General features: G+C 42.3%; 1 protein-coding gene across 1 annotated transcript in view; it reads left to right on the top strand.

The window, feature by feature from the left end:
* Positions 1-14,692, top strand: part of Csmd1 (CUB and Sushi multiple domains 1) — a 1,555,368-nt gene that overhangs the window by 1,201,754 nt on the left and 338,922 nt on the right. The window contains exon 12 of the mRNA XM_051170014.1: positions 13,784-13,896. Within this exon, the coding sequence (XP_051025971.1) occupies positions 13,784-13,896 (113 nt within the window). The remainder of the gene's footprint in view (positions 1-13,783; positions 13,897-14,692) is intronic.

Genomic DNA, 14,692 nt, shown 5'->3' with positions numbered 1-14,692 from the left:
CTCTGTGTATGTTGTTGTGGGCTTCTTTTTATCTGGGGGAAGGTGGTGCCTGACATCATGAAGGCATGGGTAGAACAGCAAAGGGGTGCTGTGGATTGCTTCCTTAGGAGGTGGCGCAGAATTTGAAAAGCACCATGGTGGAACACACTGTGTATGCCTGAAATTATTGGTGGTTTAGCCTAGGCTACATGGGTGCTTGAACTTTTCACTCTTTCTACTGTCAGCATTGCAGCCGATGAGCGTCTGTTTTGGTTCATTTTGCCATTTGCTCATTTCCACTGACTGACCATAATTAATGACACATGACTGGGTCATACTTACTAGTGGTTATGACGACAGTGAGAGTAATATCATGGCCAAGTGTTACCCAACACATGCTGGACTGTCTAGTGTATGCTGTAGTCTCATACCACCCTGTGCATTGTGGGTACACAGTGTCATCCTGCTGTGAGTGATGGATTCTTCCTGGTTCCCAGCTGACTGATTAATGAAAGGAAATTGCAAACCAGGTCTGTACTCCAGGTCTCCATCTCTGCCATGAGGATGTACACTGTAGAAGTCTCCTCTTCCCACCCTGAACCCTCTTCTTTAGCTTCTGCAGCAGCTGTACCATGCAGAACTCTGCACAATGTGTAGTTAACTCACTCATCTTCAAGAATATTTTTTCTGGCAAAGAAATTTAAGAGGTAAAGAGTGTCACCATTTAGATTATTACTCTTTATCCAAAAATTCCAGAAAACTTATGAAATTTTACATTTTCACCAAAGTGGAATGAGAAAGCATTTATTTGCCAAACACCTGCACACACACACACACACACACACATACACACACACGCATATGCATGCATATGCACACACACACACACAATAGGCACACAGGTTTTTAATACAATTATATATTTATTATTTTAATTGTTATTATAAAAACCAACCATTGCAAATAAAAACCATCAGACACTGAAATTAAGTAGACTCATAGACTACACAATTTAATTAATGTCTGCACACTTAGAGTAGTCATAAGAGAAGCTGTGGTGCTCCACACTGGATTTTATACTTTTGATATCAAATATATTTTATATGCATACCCAGCACCAAAAATGTAAAATCTATGAAAGTCAGAACTAGAAAAACCAAGTAGCTTCATTGACAGTAGCAGAGATTTTGAATCAACCCTCTTGTCCATCAGCAGAGAAATGGATAACAAAAATTTGGTGTATATATAGTAGAATATTATTCAGCTTAATAAAATGTAATCAGAAAATTTACAAGAAAATAGATGGTCTTAGGATATATAATATCAAGCAAGGTCACACACTCTCAGGTTAAAAAACACACATAAAATATCAGATCTAGCCAGTATTATGTATATATGTAAACAAATATACATGTAAGCATAATAGAACATGTAGGGAAAAAAGGCTGAATATTAGGGGGTAAGGAAAACTGAGTACAGGTAATGAACATGAGTTATGATTATATATTTATAATTGTTATCAAATTGCTGGACTGAAAATTACATTTATTTTTGCCTTAAAAAGCACAGAGTTCTCTAGGGTAACACTGGGCACCTGTATTGTTGGCATGCTTCAAACTGGCACTCAGGAACCGTGGCGTCCTGTGGTGTGTGACATTGTCTGCCAATGGTTCAGATAGTAGACATACCTGGGCTGGGCATCCAAGATAGATTTTCTGATTTGATGATACTTCTTGCCTCTGTGAACCTAAGGGAAGTCATTTTAACTCTGTCTCTCTGTGTATGTGTGCTGGCTCTCTCTCTCTCTCTCTCTCTCTCTCTCTCTCTCTCTCTCTCTCTCTCTCTCTCTATATATATATATATATATATATATATATATATATATATATATATATATATATATATATATATATATATATATATATATATATATATCTTAGCAAATAAATGTAACCTACACATGAAATGGCTTTATTGTTAACATAACACTGGATTTTTAAAATAAATGAGAATGATTTTTAAATAAATGCAAAAGTTAAAACATAAATGCAATAAGAAAATGTCCTAGACCATCCTGTGGGTTACTATTAAGGATCTAAGCTCATAGTTTCATGCTTAAAGGCTTTTTTTTTTTTTTTTTTTTTTGGTAAGAAAGCAATGGCAAACTGTGTCTTACAATGGCATAAGTGTTATTAGGACTTCTTCATAATAGCTCAGATCTATCTATAAATGAAAATCTAAATGGCTGACTGAATCAAACTGAGGTACCCTCTGGGAAACAGCAAAGCACATTTAATCAGCTGAAGCAGGAGAAGAGCCATAGAGACACTTCCTTCAAGTCCAGCCCTGCTTTAGGGAAAGGTGATGCTGGGGACTCTCCTGGTTTCTGGAACAAGCAGGTAAATCCAGGTAGCACACCAACAACCCAATGTGAATAGTAAGTCCTATGCGTTACTCTCAGTATGGGCCTTATAATCTACTTGGGCAAATGGCAGATTTCCTGATACCCATTAACTCATAGGCAGTCTATAGATTCACCCAACCTCCTGGTGTAGAGGTCCAAGCACACAGGCCTCAGCTCCTCCTATGGTGGGCTGGTACTGGGGGCATGGGATCCAGTATCTCGCTGTTTCTCTCTTGGGTGACCTGTGGGTTCTACTCAGAATTTGGAAGGTGTTTAGGAGAGGAAATGACATAATAAGGAGACAGCACATCCAAAATGTGGTTTTTAGAGTGCTGATTTCTGTTCATAGATTTTATTTTCTCAACCTTTGTAACACAAAACAAAATCCTTAAGGGTTTAGGAGTTTATCTGTCTCCACAGTCTTCCCAAAAGAAGGATGGATTTTTCTCAGGGTATTTGTATAGCATGGCAAACTCAAAAGAAAATGAAATAACTAACTTAACAGATCTCCACTGAGCTCTTTCTGAGAATATATATTGACAATTTTCTCAAAATTAAATTGCAAACTGGCGAGGGGAGATATTGCTTTGCCTGGCCTTGCTCTAGCTGGCGGTAGCAGGAGGTTTTGTTAACATGGATGTCCTAGGGATTGCAAGACAGGATATGGATTTTTAAAACATCCACCCCTCCATGGGGATGAAGGAATCTGTGTGAGAGTCGCAGCCTCCATAGATAACAAGGAAATGAGCCAATCCCCAGGTTTGGCTGTCTTCAACCTGCTTCCAGATGCAGCCCCTGCCCTGGCCTGCCTGTGATTGGCATCTCCCTGCTGGCCAGAGATGAAAGGATTCACTCTCTTTATATTCAAAGAAAACCAGTGACCAGGGATATGGCTCAAGACCATGAGGCACAAGGCCTTGCAGTCAGTCCCCAGCACTCCTCAAAGAAAAAAAGAGAGAAGGAGGAACCAAGGAAAGAAGGAGACTGAGAAGGGAAGGAAAAAAGACACATAGAGTCCATGTGTGCCAGTCAGGTATCTTTGATGTGGTCACAGATTCTCCCTTCATGATGGAGGATGTGGGCTAGTTCTGTTAGGGGGAAAACAAAATTTTTTTAAAAATGTCAATTTAAATGCTGTCCAGTAAAAATTTCATTTTTCATAATTATACATTTTAATTAAAAATCAAGCCATTTTAGCACTTAGGGAATGTGGCCTGTGGCTCATGTGATTGAAACCTAACATCCATATAATTTTCAAAACCTTAGCTCCCAGGTAGCTGGAGTTGTGCCCAGACACTCTGCTGTGGTGTAAGAGGTCTGCTCTGGGCCCTACGTTAGTCTGCCATTAGCTCTTCTTTCTCTGCCTCTTACCTCTAAGAAAAATATTTTGGAGTTTAAAATGCCAAGATATTACTTTGGGTGGAAAAGATAAAAATTAGCTGTGGTCCTGGGTTTGAGGAGTAATTCCCTTACTGCAATAATTATAAGTGGCTATTTCTATAAATGCCAATGCTTAATAGCAATGGGACAGCTTCCTGTTGTGCCTTATGTCATAGCAAATGTATTTCCTTGTAGGTTTATTTAATGATTGTTTTTAGTCTTAAATGTAAAAGGTGTCAAGAAATCTTGTACATACCTTAACACGAATGTGGTTTCAGATATTACTCAGATCCAAGTTTATTTTGACTGCGTTTGCCAAATGCATAAAGAATGTTGGGCAACCTTAGGTCCCTAAAGCCTATAATATGCTTATCTATGATTGCCTGGTTCCTCTGTGTGTGTGTGTGTGTGTGTGTGTGTGTGTGTGTGTGTGTGTGTGTGTGTGTGTGTGTGTGTGACTTTAGTTTGTGAGACACGGTCCCTCACTGGGCTGTTTTTCACTGCCACTTGTCTCTTCCCCTGACTCACTAATGGTACAGGTGTGCACCACCGCTCCTGGTAGCTTTTATGTGGGTGCTGTGGATCCAATTTCTTTCTCATGCTTGTGTGGAAGGCGCTTGACAGAGCCATCTGTATACTCCCTCCTTCTGAAGCCAAAGCTTCCCTTCTCTCTTTCTCACTCATATCTGACCTCTGACCCATGACCCCTGACATCCACTATCTTACTCTATCTCTAAAATGCTGCATGCTCATCCTTCTAGGATCCCCATGGTGTCATGTGCTCCTAATATGGACATACCACAACTTCTTCAGTATGCACTCACTAGCAAATACCTGTGGTGTTCCCTGTTTTGATGACCACAAAGGATGTGGTGAATGTTTCTGTAAAAAATGTTGGGTGAACATAAACTTTTGCTTCTCTTCAAAACGTACCCATGAACGTGATTTCTGGGCTGGAACGCTATTTGCTCGCTCAGTGTTCTGAGACACTGCAGGCTGTTTCCCAGAGTGGCTCTGTCAGTCTACACTGTGTGTGCAACAGCCCAGTAGCTACACTTCCACCTAGTGGGCGTGTGTGTGTGTGTATGTGTCTGTCTGTCTGTCTGTCTGTCTGTCTATGTTGATCATCTCCCGTGCTTTCTCCAACCTCTATACTTCCTCTTCTGCAGAGTCTCCACTATGGTTTTCTTCTCATTGGATTCTGTATTTTACTTGAGAGATCTTTGTGTGTTCCTATTAGTCCTCTGTAGAATAGAAGCTTTAAACTATCTTTCACTCATCTTTTCATCTTCGGGTTTGCTCACAAACTGTCTCAGAATAAAGGCTTAGCATCGAGATGTCCAATGGGTGGACATGAAGCCCTGCTCTTTGGGGGTAAAAATCTATGGACCCTTTTCTCTAGCTCCGGAACCTGGTGGCTCGTGAAATGTGATTTCCTAAATGAAGGTAGCTCTGCATTTGATCTTGAAAGCTAGGTTCACATCCAAGCTCATTCTTATGGGGTATGAGGACCATGCTCAAGCTCTGCCTCGGCCCAGCTCTGCTCTTCCTTACAGGCTTCAGAGCGGCTGCGTATACCATACAAAATTCTTTCTGGAACTGAGATAGACACTGACAGTTTACAACTTGGAGCAAAATGGTGTGCTTCCCATATGCAGTGTCCCATCTGGGCATGGAGTTCCATCACGTGTTTTGGTGTTAGCTGATGACTGGGTATTTTCCCTTCTGTAATTATTCACTCAGCAGATGGCACTTGTCGGCCCTTTCACGTCTCCAGGCAGTTAAATTCTGGTCCCTGGTTCATTTGTAACTCTTCCTTTGTGATGCTGAATCCATTTCCCCAGTATTTGATTAATGATGTCTGGATCTAGAGTCATGGGTGTTGAGTAGGCTTTTCTCCTCACTCCCTTCCTTCAGGCTTGTGTTTGATTTAGCCTGGCTTCATTACTAAATGAGCTTGCACAGAGAATTAATAAGTGAATGTTATGATTCTGGTATAAACACACAATTGTCTAGTGAAGCCACCTGGGCCTGGGGATTTTAGTCAGGGAACATGCTGGCTTAGAAGCCCCGTTCTGTAAGGCTAGAAGGTTATTCAGACTGCCACTGCCTCCCGTCTGAGTTTCAGGACTTTGCAGACCCCATGGGACTTAGGATATTCCCAAGTCTGTTGGGTGTATGTGCCCAAATTTTCTGTATCATTTCCCACTGTTTTGCCAATGGTGTTGGAATGTGTGGGCATCCCTGCCTCTTCATCCTGATGTTGGTCTCACCCTGTCCCACCCCTGCCAGTTTTCATAAGGATTGAGTGGCAAAACCCATTTTTATAAGAGGCATGCCTGTTTAATTTGCTCCTATGTCACCATTTCTCTGCCACCATTTTTCTAGCCTCTGCTCACATCGAGGCCACCTGCTTGCTTTATTGACTCTACTGTTCCTTTTTTCTATCCAGTACTTCAGTGCTATTTCTGATCTTTTCCTTGTGTTGAGTAAGCGCATTCATTGTGGAAAATTTCTCTGCACTCTCTTAATTATTTTCTTCCTGGTTTTGTGTTGGACTTTGCATTCAATCGGTTCTATGGTTTTTGTTTGTTTGTTTTGGTTTGTTGGTTTACATTTTCACTTTCGAATTGTACTTTAAATCATGGATAATCAATTTCTGTGTGTTTGGAGATTTTCTTTTCTATCACGATGTTAATGACTACTAGTTTGATTCCATCTTGGTCACAGGATACTTTCTACATGATTTCTGCCCCTAACTGGCCAGGGGCTCCTAAGGAGTCCATGCAGCTTCAGACTCACACTAACCCCAGGATTCAGAAAGTACTGTCACATGCAGCTTCTAACCACTTACAGCCAGGATCATAATTAATCTGGGGCTATGCACATTACACTTTAACTCTATTCACTTTTTCTAATTCTTGTCTCTTGATTTTTTCCTCCCCTCCCGCACAGGTTATTGGTGGGAGGAATGGTTGTTGTTTTCAATTCTCCCTTCTTACGTTGCTACTATCAGGAAGAGAGTTCTTTGTCATATCATGACGGTTGCTGTGGGTATTAAACATATTGTTTGAGATAGCCTATATTTTTATTTTCTGCTCTTTTCCAGAAATTTTCTATAAAGTTAGTGGTGTAAAAGAGCAGGAATCTAAGTCTTATTTCTAGAAACTAGAGGCTCGCAATCAGGCTGCCTGGGCCAGCATTGCTGTGTGCTAGGCTAGCCTGAAGTTTCTGGGGAAGAGCCTGTTTGTTTCCTGCTCTGGTAGCTGCCGCTGGCCTGGGCTCTTGTCTGTATTGCTGCCTTCTTGCTCACCTGGCCTCTCCACTCTAGTAGTAGCTTCTTCTCATCCCTTGTTTTTGGATGACATTTGCCACCTATCTGGATGTCTTTGAGATAAAGCTTTGCTGAGCTAGCTCCTGGACATCAGCAATGGTGAGTGCAGATGCAAAGGTTTGTGGCGTGGATGTGGGTGAAGCTGTCCTTCATCTTCATACCCAGAGTCAACAGCGAAACTTCACAGGACTCCAGAAACCTCACCCGCTCCCAGGTCCCTTTGTGTGTTTCCCCGATTGACAGGCCATTGTTGTAAATACCAGGCTGGTTTATAATGTTTGATTTAATTATTAAACGTGATTTACAGAACTCGTGATGTGAAGATGAGCCCATGTTAGATACAGCCATCTTTCTACTCCATCCCATACTCTTTCTGAAACTGAGAGCTCAGAGCTTCCCATTGCAACCATTTCCCTCTTCCTAAAGAATTTTCCAGAAATTTCTAAGGGTAGGGAATTTTCATATATATATGAATTTTCATAATATATATGTAGTTTTCTAATTTATGAAGTGTATGCTGTAGTTGCCAGTTTAGCTTCTGGCCTACAAGGTCCCAGATGGAAATTTGTTGTCAGTCCTGTCATGAGTTCCTTCTTGTCGTCAAGGTTTTCCCTTTCTTTTGTTTTCAAAACTAAATTATATTTGTCTTCTAGTGGATTTGCTGTTATTGAGTTCACATCAGTTCTGGGATTTATAGTTTATGTTTCTTACCAAATCTGATAAATTTCATATCAAAAGTTACTTGTTGTAATACTGTGTCAACTTCTTTTATTTTGCCTCAGACTGCACTTTGTCAGTTTTGTCCCTGTGCAATGTGCATTGTTTTCAAGCTCCTTTAACTTTTATCTTGACATCCTCCCTCTAAGTTACACCCAGCAAGGAATAAGGCTTGCCTGCACTCCAGAGATCTGCATATTACATGCTTGGCTTCAGTGTGCTGAAACCTGGAGGCCAATGAACGGAAGAGATTCAGTATAAGAAAACAAATGTCAGGGCTGGTTTTGTAGCTCAGCGTAGATCCCTTCCCAGGCATGCAGGAGGTTCTGGATTCCATCTCCAGCACAATGGAAAAGGCATATGCCAGTGATGTGGGAGATGACCTGGGACTGAGGCCTCAGGGAAGCCTAGAGTCCAGCAGCTTCAATAGTGTACCCCTACATTAGCTCTCGGGTGAGCTTAGGATGATTTTATCCTTAACTTTAATGAAGACACAGAAACAACTGTCATTGGTTTAGTTGAAACTGTGACTGTTTATAAGGAAGTGGTTCCAAATCAAGCCTTCTGGCTCATGTTCCAGAAAAACTAACCCCTGGATTATTTTCAGTTTCAAATTATTGTAAAAATAAGTAAGTAAGTAAGTTAGTAACTCCGATCTTAAACCTGCAAGCAGCTGTAAGGCACAAGGAGACTGTGAGTTTACTTTCTCTCTCTCTCTCTCTCTCTCTCTCTCTCTCTCTCTCTCTCTCTCTCTCTCTCTTTCTCATGTGTGGTGTGTGTGTGTGTGTGTGGCTTTGTCTCAAAGACAACATTTTCTTTTGTTTTAAGCTATATTAAATACTTTAAACTTGGAAACACTAACAACTATAAAATAATTTTCAAAACCTTCAACAAGTTTAAGAAGTTAATTAACATTCAACTAATTAGTTTAAAAATAATTAATTATGACAAAGTATGATTACCACTCTTTTCGTATGCATGGCAATCAAATAATTTGGAGGCTTAAAATAAACTCTAAAATGGGACTGACTACAGGAACAGGAGTTGACATTTGATTGAGTGAGCTGCGTGAGGAGCTGCCAGTATGCTTGCCTATTCAATCTTGAGTGAATTCACAGAGTAAGACCGGATTAAAATAAAGTGCAGTGAACAAATAAAAGAAAGTCAAACATACACCTCGGGGTGTGCCTGAAGAAGTTGGTTACCTTGGAAGTGCACCTCTTTGCAATAGGTGAAGCTTTTCTACATAATAATTATGTTTTTAACAACTTAAATTAAATACCTGGGAAGGAAGTAACCAGAGGAGGGGCTAAATGAGGAGAGACCCCAGTGGGTTTCTAAGACACCATGGCGAGAGGGGGGGGCAATGCCTGGGAGGGTTAGGGGTCCACACTGTCAGCAGTCCTCCATGGCCTTGCCTTCCTCAGCTGGAAGCCTCCTGCTAGCAAGGGGAATTCTGGGAGACTCAGAACCAGGAGCAGGGGCTTTTATTGTCATCACTGTTTATGAGCAAGGAATAAGGGGTGGAACAGAACATGGAAGGAAGTTGATTCCAATGGGCCATCACTAAAGGAAACTGGAAGGAAAAAAGACATGGGCCTCAGCCCAGGAAAAGAGCTATTGCTGGGCTGACACCAACCAGCTGTTAAAGGGCTTGCTATGCCAATGAGGACCCACAGAAATGCTTGGTGGGCACATGGCCTGCCTGTAATTCTAGCCTTGTAAGGTAGAGATAAGGGGTCCCGAGAGCAAGCTGCCTAGTGAGACTAGCCATATTGATAAGTGCTGGATTTGATTGCAAGACTCCACTGTAAAGAATGAGGTAGAAAGATGATTCCTGACATCCAACCTTAGGCCTCCGCATGCACTTATACACATGTGCATATGTGCCCAACCACATGCCAACATGTGGATATACACATATGCACACCACACACACACACACACAAACACACACACACACACACACACATACACGAAAAGTAGAGGAAAAAAAACTGTTGGAATGGGCTCATCTTGTGGGTTTGTCAACAGGTAGGGAAGCTGAGAGTTTTCAGAGACACTAGAGGAGACCAGTTCCAGGTGTCTGGGCTGGCAAAACACAAGACACCCAACAGCAGTTGTCTCTAGAAAGTCGAGGAGTCAAGGCCATGGGGAGCAGAGCATATTCAGGTGGCATAAGGCAGAACAATTGCTTCACTATATCCGCTGCCTCCCAAACATCACCATTAACTCCCACTGAGAACAGCAACACGTCCCAGGTAGACAGCAAAAAAAGCAAAGCTCTCCTAAGGCACGGAAGGGAGGGGCTATTGTGTTGAAAGCATCAAGGAACCATGAGACATCCTCTATCATAAGATATCCATCTGAAACTCAGACTTCCCATGGGAGAGATATAGTAACCACAGGCAGGTGAACACATAGTGATCTCATAGGCAAAGGGGCCACTGAAGAATTACTGTGGGCACAGAGCAGAAAAGCAGATTCTCCATGCATGGAAGAGCAATTTGGACACCACCTCTCACTGATCACCTGGGGTCACTGAGCCCTGGCTGTTCAACTTGGGGATGTGCACGCAAACTTTAGGATTCAACCACAGTGTCCTTTCTTTCTTCGGTCCGCTCTCATACAAAGCAATGCCTTTAGGGTTAGATAGGATCTTCCTATCATGTCTTCACACAGTCTTGAGAATGACCACCTAGGAAATGAAAAGAGGAAGAAAGTGAAAATAAACCAAGGTGGAATTTGAGTATCTAGAGCTCTCACTCCTCCGAGCACAGCAGCCTTGACTCTGGCTGAGGATAGCTATGGAGCTGAGCATATGATGCTGGCCAGGAAGCCGGCAGGAAGCACAAGGGGAAATGAAAGGCGAGTGTGATTCTCTCCAAGACGAACAGGATAGGAAGGTGTATGATGATTACCTTCTCGTTCTGCAAACTTTTCACCTCAGGGGCATTTTCTGATTCTTGGTTTAGGAAAACTTGGTCACACACGAATCCTTTGCTCATTAAAAAAAAAAAAAAATGTTTGCGGGAGACAAAGGATGTTTTGAAACGTTAGAACCAGAAGGCCTTCCCTGAAACAGGGTGCATAGGAAACAGACAGCCTTGCATACTATTAGTGATCAGCCCCCTGGTAAATGCAGAACCCTTGAGAGATCCCTAGATAAATGGCAGAGAGCCAATACACACACGGGCTACACTGAGCCCCCACTGGGGATGCCACAAATCGGTGTTCTCAGATATGGCTGACGGGAATGTAAACAGAATGCTCACTCTAGAATCTTAGAGACAGAAATTGCAATTATAGAAACAAATCAGAAAATACAAGTTTTTATGGGAATTCATATCAGGTCACATGAGAAGTTACACTGTGGAAAGCCGACATGAAGGAGAGATAAACCTGTTTCCCACATGTGCAATGAGGAACGGTCTTGTTGGGAAAACAGGTGATATTAATCCACTAGAAGAACAACCACCTCGTGCGGGAGCTTGATTGTTGCCAGCTAAAAAGATCCCATGACCAGACTCTAAGAGGAGATATATAAATGAGCCCAGAACTGGAGGAGGGGCATTGGAGACTTTGGATAGTTTTTGGCTGTTCATCACTTCACTTCGAGACTCTCCTAGAGAGAGCCACTCTGGTCTGGTCACGTGATCTTTTCAGCTGGCAACAGTCAAGCTTCCGCACGAGGTGGTTGGTCTTCTAGTGGATTAACATCACCTGTTCTCTCACAAGACCGTTCCTCATCCCACACTTGGGAAAGAAGCTTATCTCTCCTTCACCGACACATCAAAGATATATCAGTTTACGCATCTGCCAAGCAGCTGAGCATCTTGGCCAGCCAGAATGTATGCGCACTATGGAGTCTGCCTCAGCAGTGGTAAGAGATAAACTGATAGTTATAAATCACGTGATTTATCTCTGGGCAATTGATCCAAGTGGAGAGAGCCACTTCAAAAACAGACAAACTGTGGTCTCGTTGATGTCATAGCATAATTAATGAATTTAGAACTAGAAGGAGACGCGGAGTTACCAGTGATAAGCAGCACGGTGAAGTGTGATCAGGCTTTGAAAGATGAACTGAGGGGAATTTCACTGTATTGACTACAGCCTGGATTCCCAAGTCCACATGTGTGTTGTAGAAAGCTAAATATACACACAGACAGACAGATGGAGAGGGAAGGGAAAGGAAGGAAGGAGGAGAGAGAGAGAGAGAGAGAGAGAGAGAGAGAGAGAGAGAGAGAGAGAGACAGACAGAGATTTCACAAAACAGGTCAGCCAGCCAGCCTGAGAAAGTACTTTATAGATCTATAAAATCTTAGCAATGGGGGGGGGGGGATCGAAAAGAATGCATGTGGGATTTTTATGTTGTTTCTGACAACTTTATTAATACAGTTTTTACTGGGAAAAAAACTAGCATTAATCATTTCCTTTTATATACACACAAGTGAATTCTAAAGTAGAAATTAAAGCAAGGAAGCTCGTGAGTACCTTTCCCTCAGGTCTGTTAAGCAAAGTGTTTGATAAAGTCTTGTCTCACTTGCAAGAGGCTTAGCAAGGCAGACACAGCTGTAGGTGTTTTAGCAAAGCAGGAGGGAAGAGCAGGAACAGGGAGGGGTGCAGGAGGCAGCCTCCCTGGGGGAACCTGTAGGCTGGCTCCCTCTCTAAGAATTCATAGAGCAAGGCGGCTGAGATCCATGTGCTGTTTGGCTGATTACACTTCAACAAAATGCATGCACAGAAAAGCAAACAAATCTCTCTTGCAATCAAACAAGCAAACACAAAAGAACACTCTTCCAACGAAGACAAATCTTCACACATCCGTGTGTAGCAAGCATACATCGCTCACCAGAACACGTTCCTTTTCCAACCTGAGTGTAAAGCAGCCCGAGTTACTCAGCATGTAATGACTGCTGTTCATCTTCCTTTGAAGAAACAGGTTTTCGAGGCCGTCTGCAATGAGAATGTCGAGGTGATGGACGGATGCTATGATTGATGGTGCAAATCATGTGTTCACATTCCCAAAACCACTTTACTGAAAGCAAAGCTTCCTATTTGATTAGAGACATTTGTTTTTGGTTGAATTGATTTCCTTCCTGCACTTTTCCTGTTTCAACACGCTATTCTGTCGGCATGTTGAGTTCAGTCAATGGATTTGGTGTTTCTTTTCACTGGCTGACAGCACAGGGGATGTGACTGGTGTGTGAATACACACTGAATGCTTCGCGGAAACTGCTTTGTAGTTTGACCTGGCTGTTCAGTAAACTCTGCCATGTCTATTTCAACCACACACACACTGTTCTTTTCAACATAATGTGTGATTACCCTTTAATACATCTGTAAAGAGATTTAGTTTGGAAGGTAGATAATTCTAGACGGCATCACTAGATGGAGTAATGAATCGGCAGGGTGTCTCACCCTCGGATTGTTTGCCTTTGATGCTATCACACAGTAAACTACCACAGGGCTCAACTCCCTGTCACATAACACAGCCGGCTCTCTTTGTTTTTTCAGGTTTGTATGATTTATCCCTGTGAATCTTGTACCTAGGAGCATCTCAGTTCCAGCAAATGGGCAAATGGGATGACATTTTTTATTTAGAACTTGTTTACTTAATGTATATGATATTTTTCTGTGTGTATATTTATGTACCACATGTATGCAGTGCTAGTGGATGCAAGAGAGAGGCATCAGGTCCTCTGTCACAGGGTTTTGACATTCTGTTACCTGTGTGTGTGTGTGTGTATCTGTGTATATATATATGCACATGCACACAAGTGAGCACAAGTGCACACGTGTGTGTGTTTGTCTGTGTTTGTCTCTGTCTCTGTTTCTGTCTCTGTCTCTGTCTCTCTGTGTGTGTGTGTGTGGTTTGATTGTTCAAGTGACAAGAGCCTTCTCTGAGGACAAGTCGGTGTGTTTGTTGCCAGCAGTAGTAAAAGTCTGACCCTCTCTGTTCTCCACAGGCTCACAGGCTCCAGTGTTCCTGACCTCATTGTGAGCATGAGCAATCAGATGTGGCTTCACCTGCAGTCGGATGACAGCATTGGCTCACCAGGGTTTAAAGCTGTGTACCAAGGTAGGCCGGAATCAACGTAGCGATTAAAGGGAAGAACTTGAATAGGGCGCAAACCACTCTGTACACACCAGAGATAAATAAAAAAACAAGTTGGAGCACTGTTCCTCACGAGACCACTGCTCTGTAACTGGTTTAGAGTTCTGCCTAAACGGCCTGTCTCTGGAACAAGAATGCATAAGGCATGCTGTTATCAAGTCAAAATATGAAACAGCAGGAAATGCAATCTTCAGCTGTGAATTGTGGGTAGACCGGTAGATCTCTTGGCAATATCATATTAATCATTATTTCTGAATCCTTTTTTACTATATTTCAAAGCTGAAAGTAAAATGAACAATATTTTTGTCTTGCCATGACTTACTTTTTGAAAACACTTGTGAGCTAACCTATGTATGTGAGGTAAAATGTCTCTGGTTGTCATTGTTAATAAATAGTGCTAGAACTCTGGTAGTCAGAGTTTGCTAGTGACCCCTAAACCCTAATGGCATGTGGCTTTCTCCTGGCAGAGAGGTAGCTAGCCCTGTGGCCTCTGACCTGTGGCTTCTGAACTAGTGTGCACTCGTTGATGAGCTCCTGTTTGAGATCCATCATTTCTTGCCTGTTTTAGCTGGGTGTGGTGGCACACACCTTTAGTCCCAGCTCTCGGGAGCCAGAGGCAGGCATACTGCTGTGAGTTTGAGGCCAGCCTGGTCTACAAAGTGAGTCCAGGTCAGCCAAGGCTACACAGAGAAACTCTGTCTCAGAAAAAAAAAAAAAAAAAAAAAAAAAAAAAAAGCCTGGCATCATAGAACGTAGAAGT

Source organism: Acomys russatus, chromosome 27 (genome assembly GCF_903995435.1).
Source record: "Acomys russatus chromosome 27, mAcoRus1.1, whole genome shotgun sequence".
NCBI classification, from domain to species: domain Eukaryota; kingdom Metazoa; phylum Chordata; class Mammalia; order Rodentia; family Muridae; genus Acomys; species Acomys russatus.
Note: the sequence above shows the minus strand (reverse complement) of the source record. Positions and strands in the feature narration are given on the sequence as shown.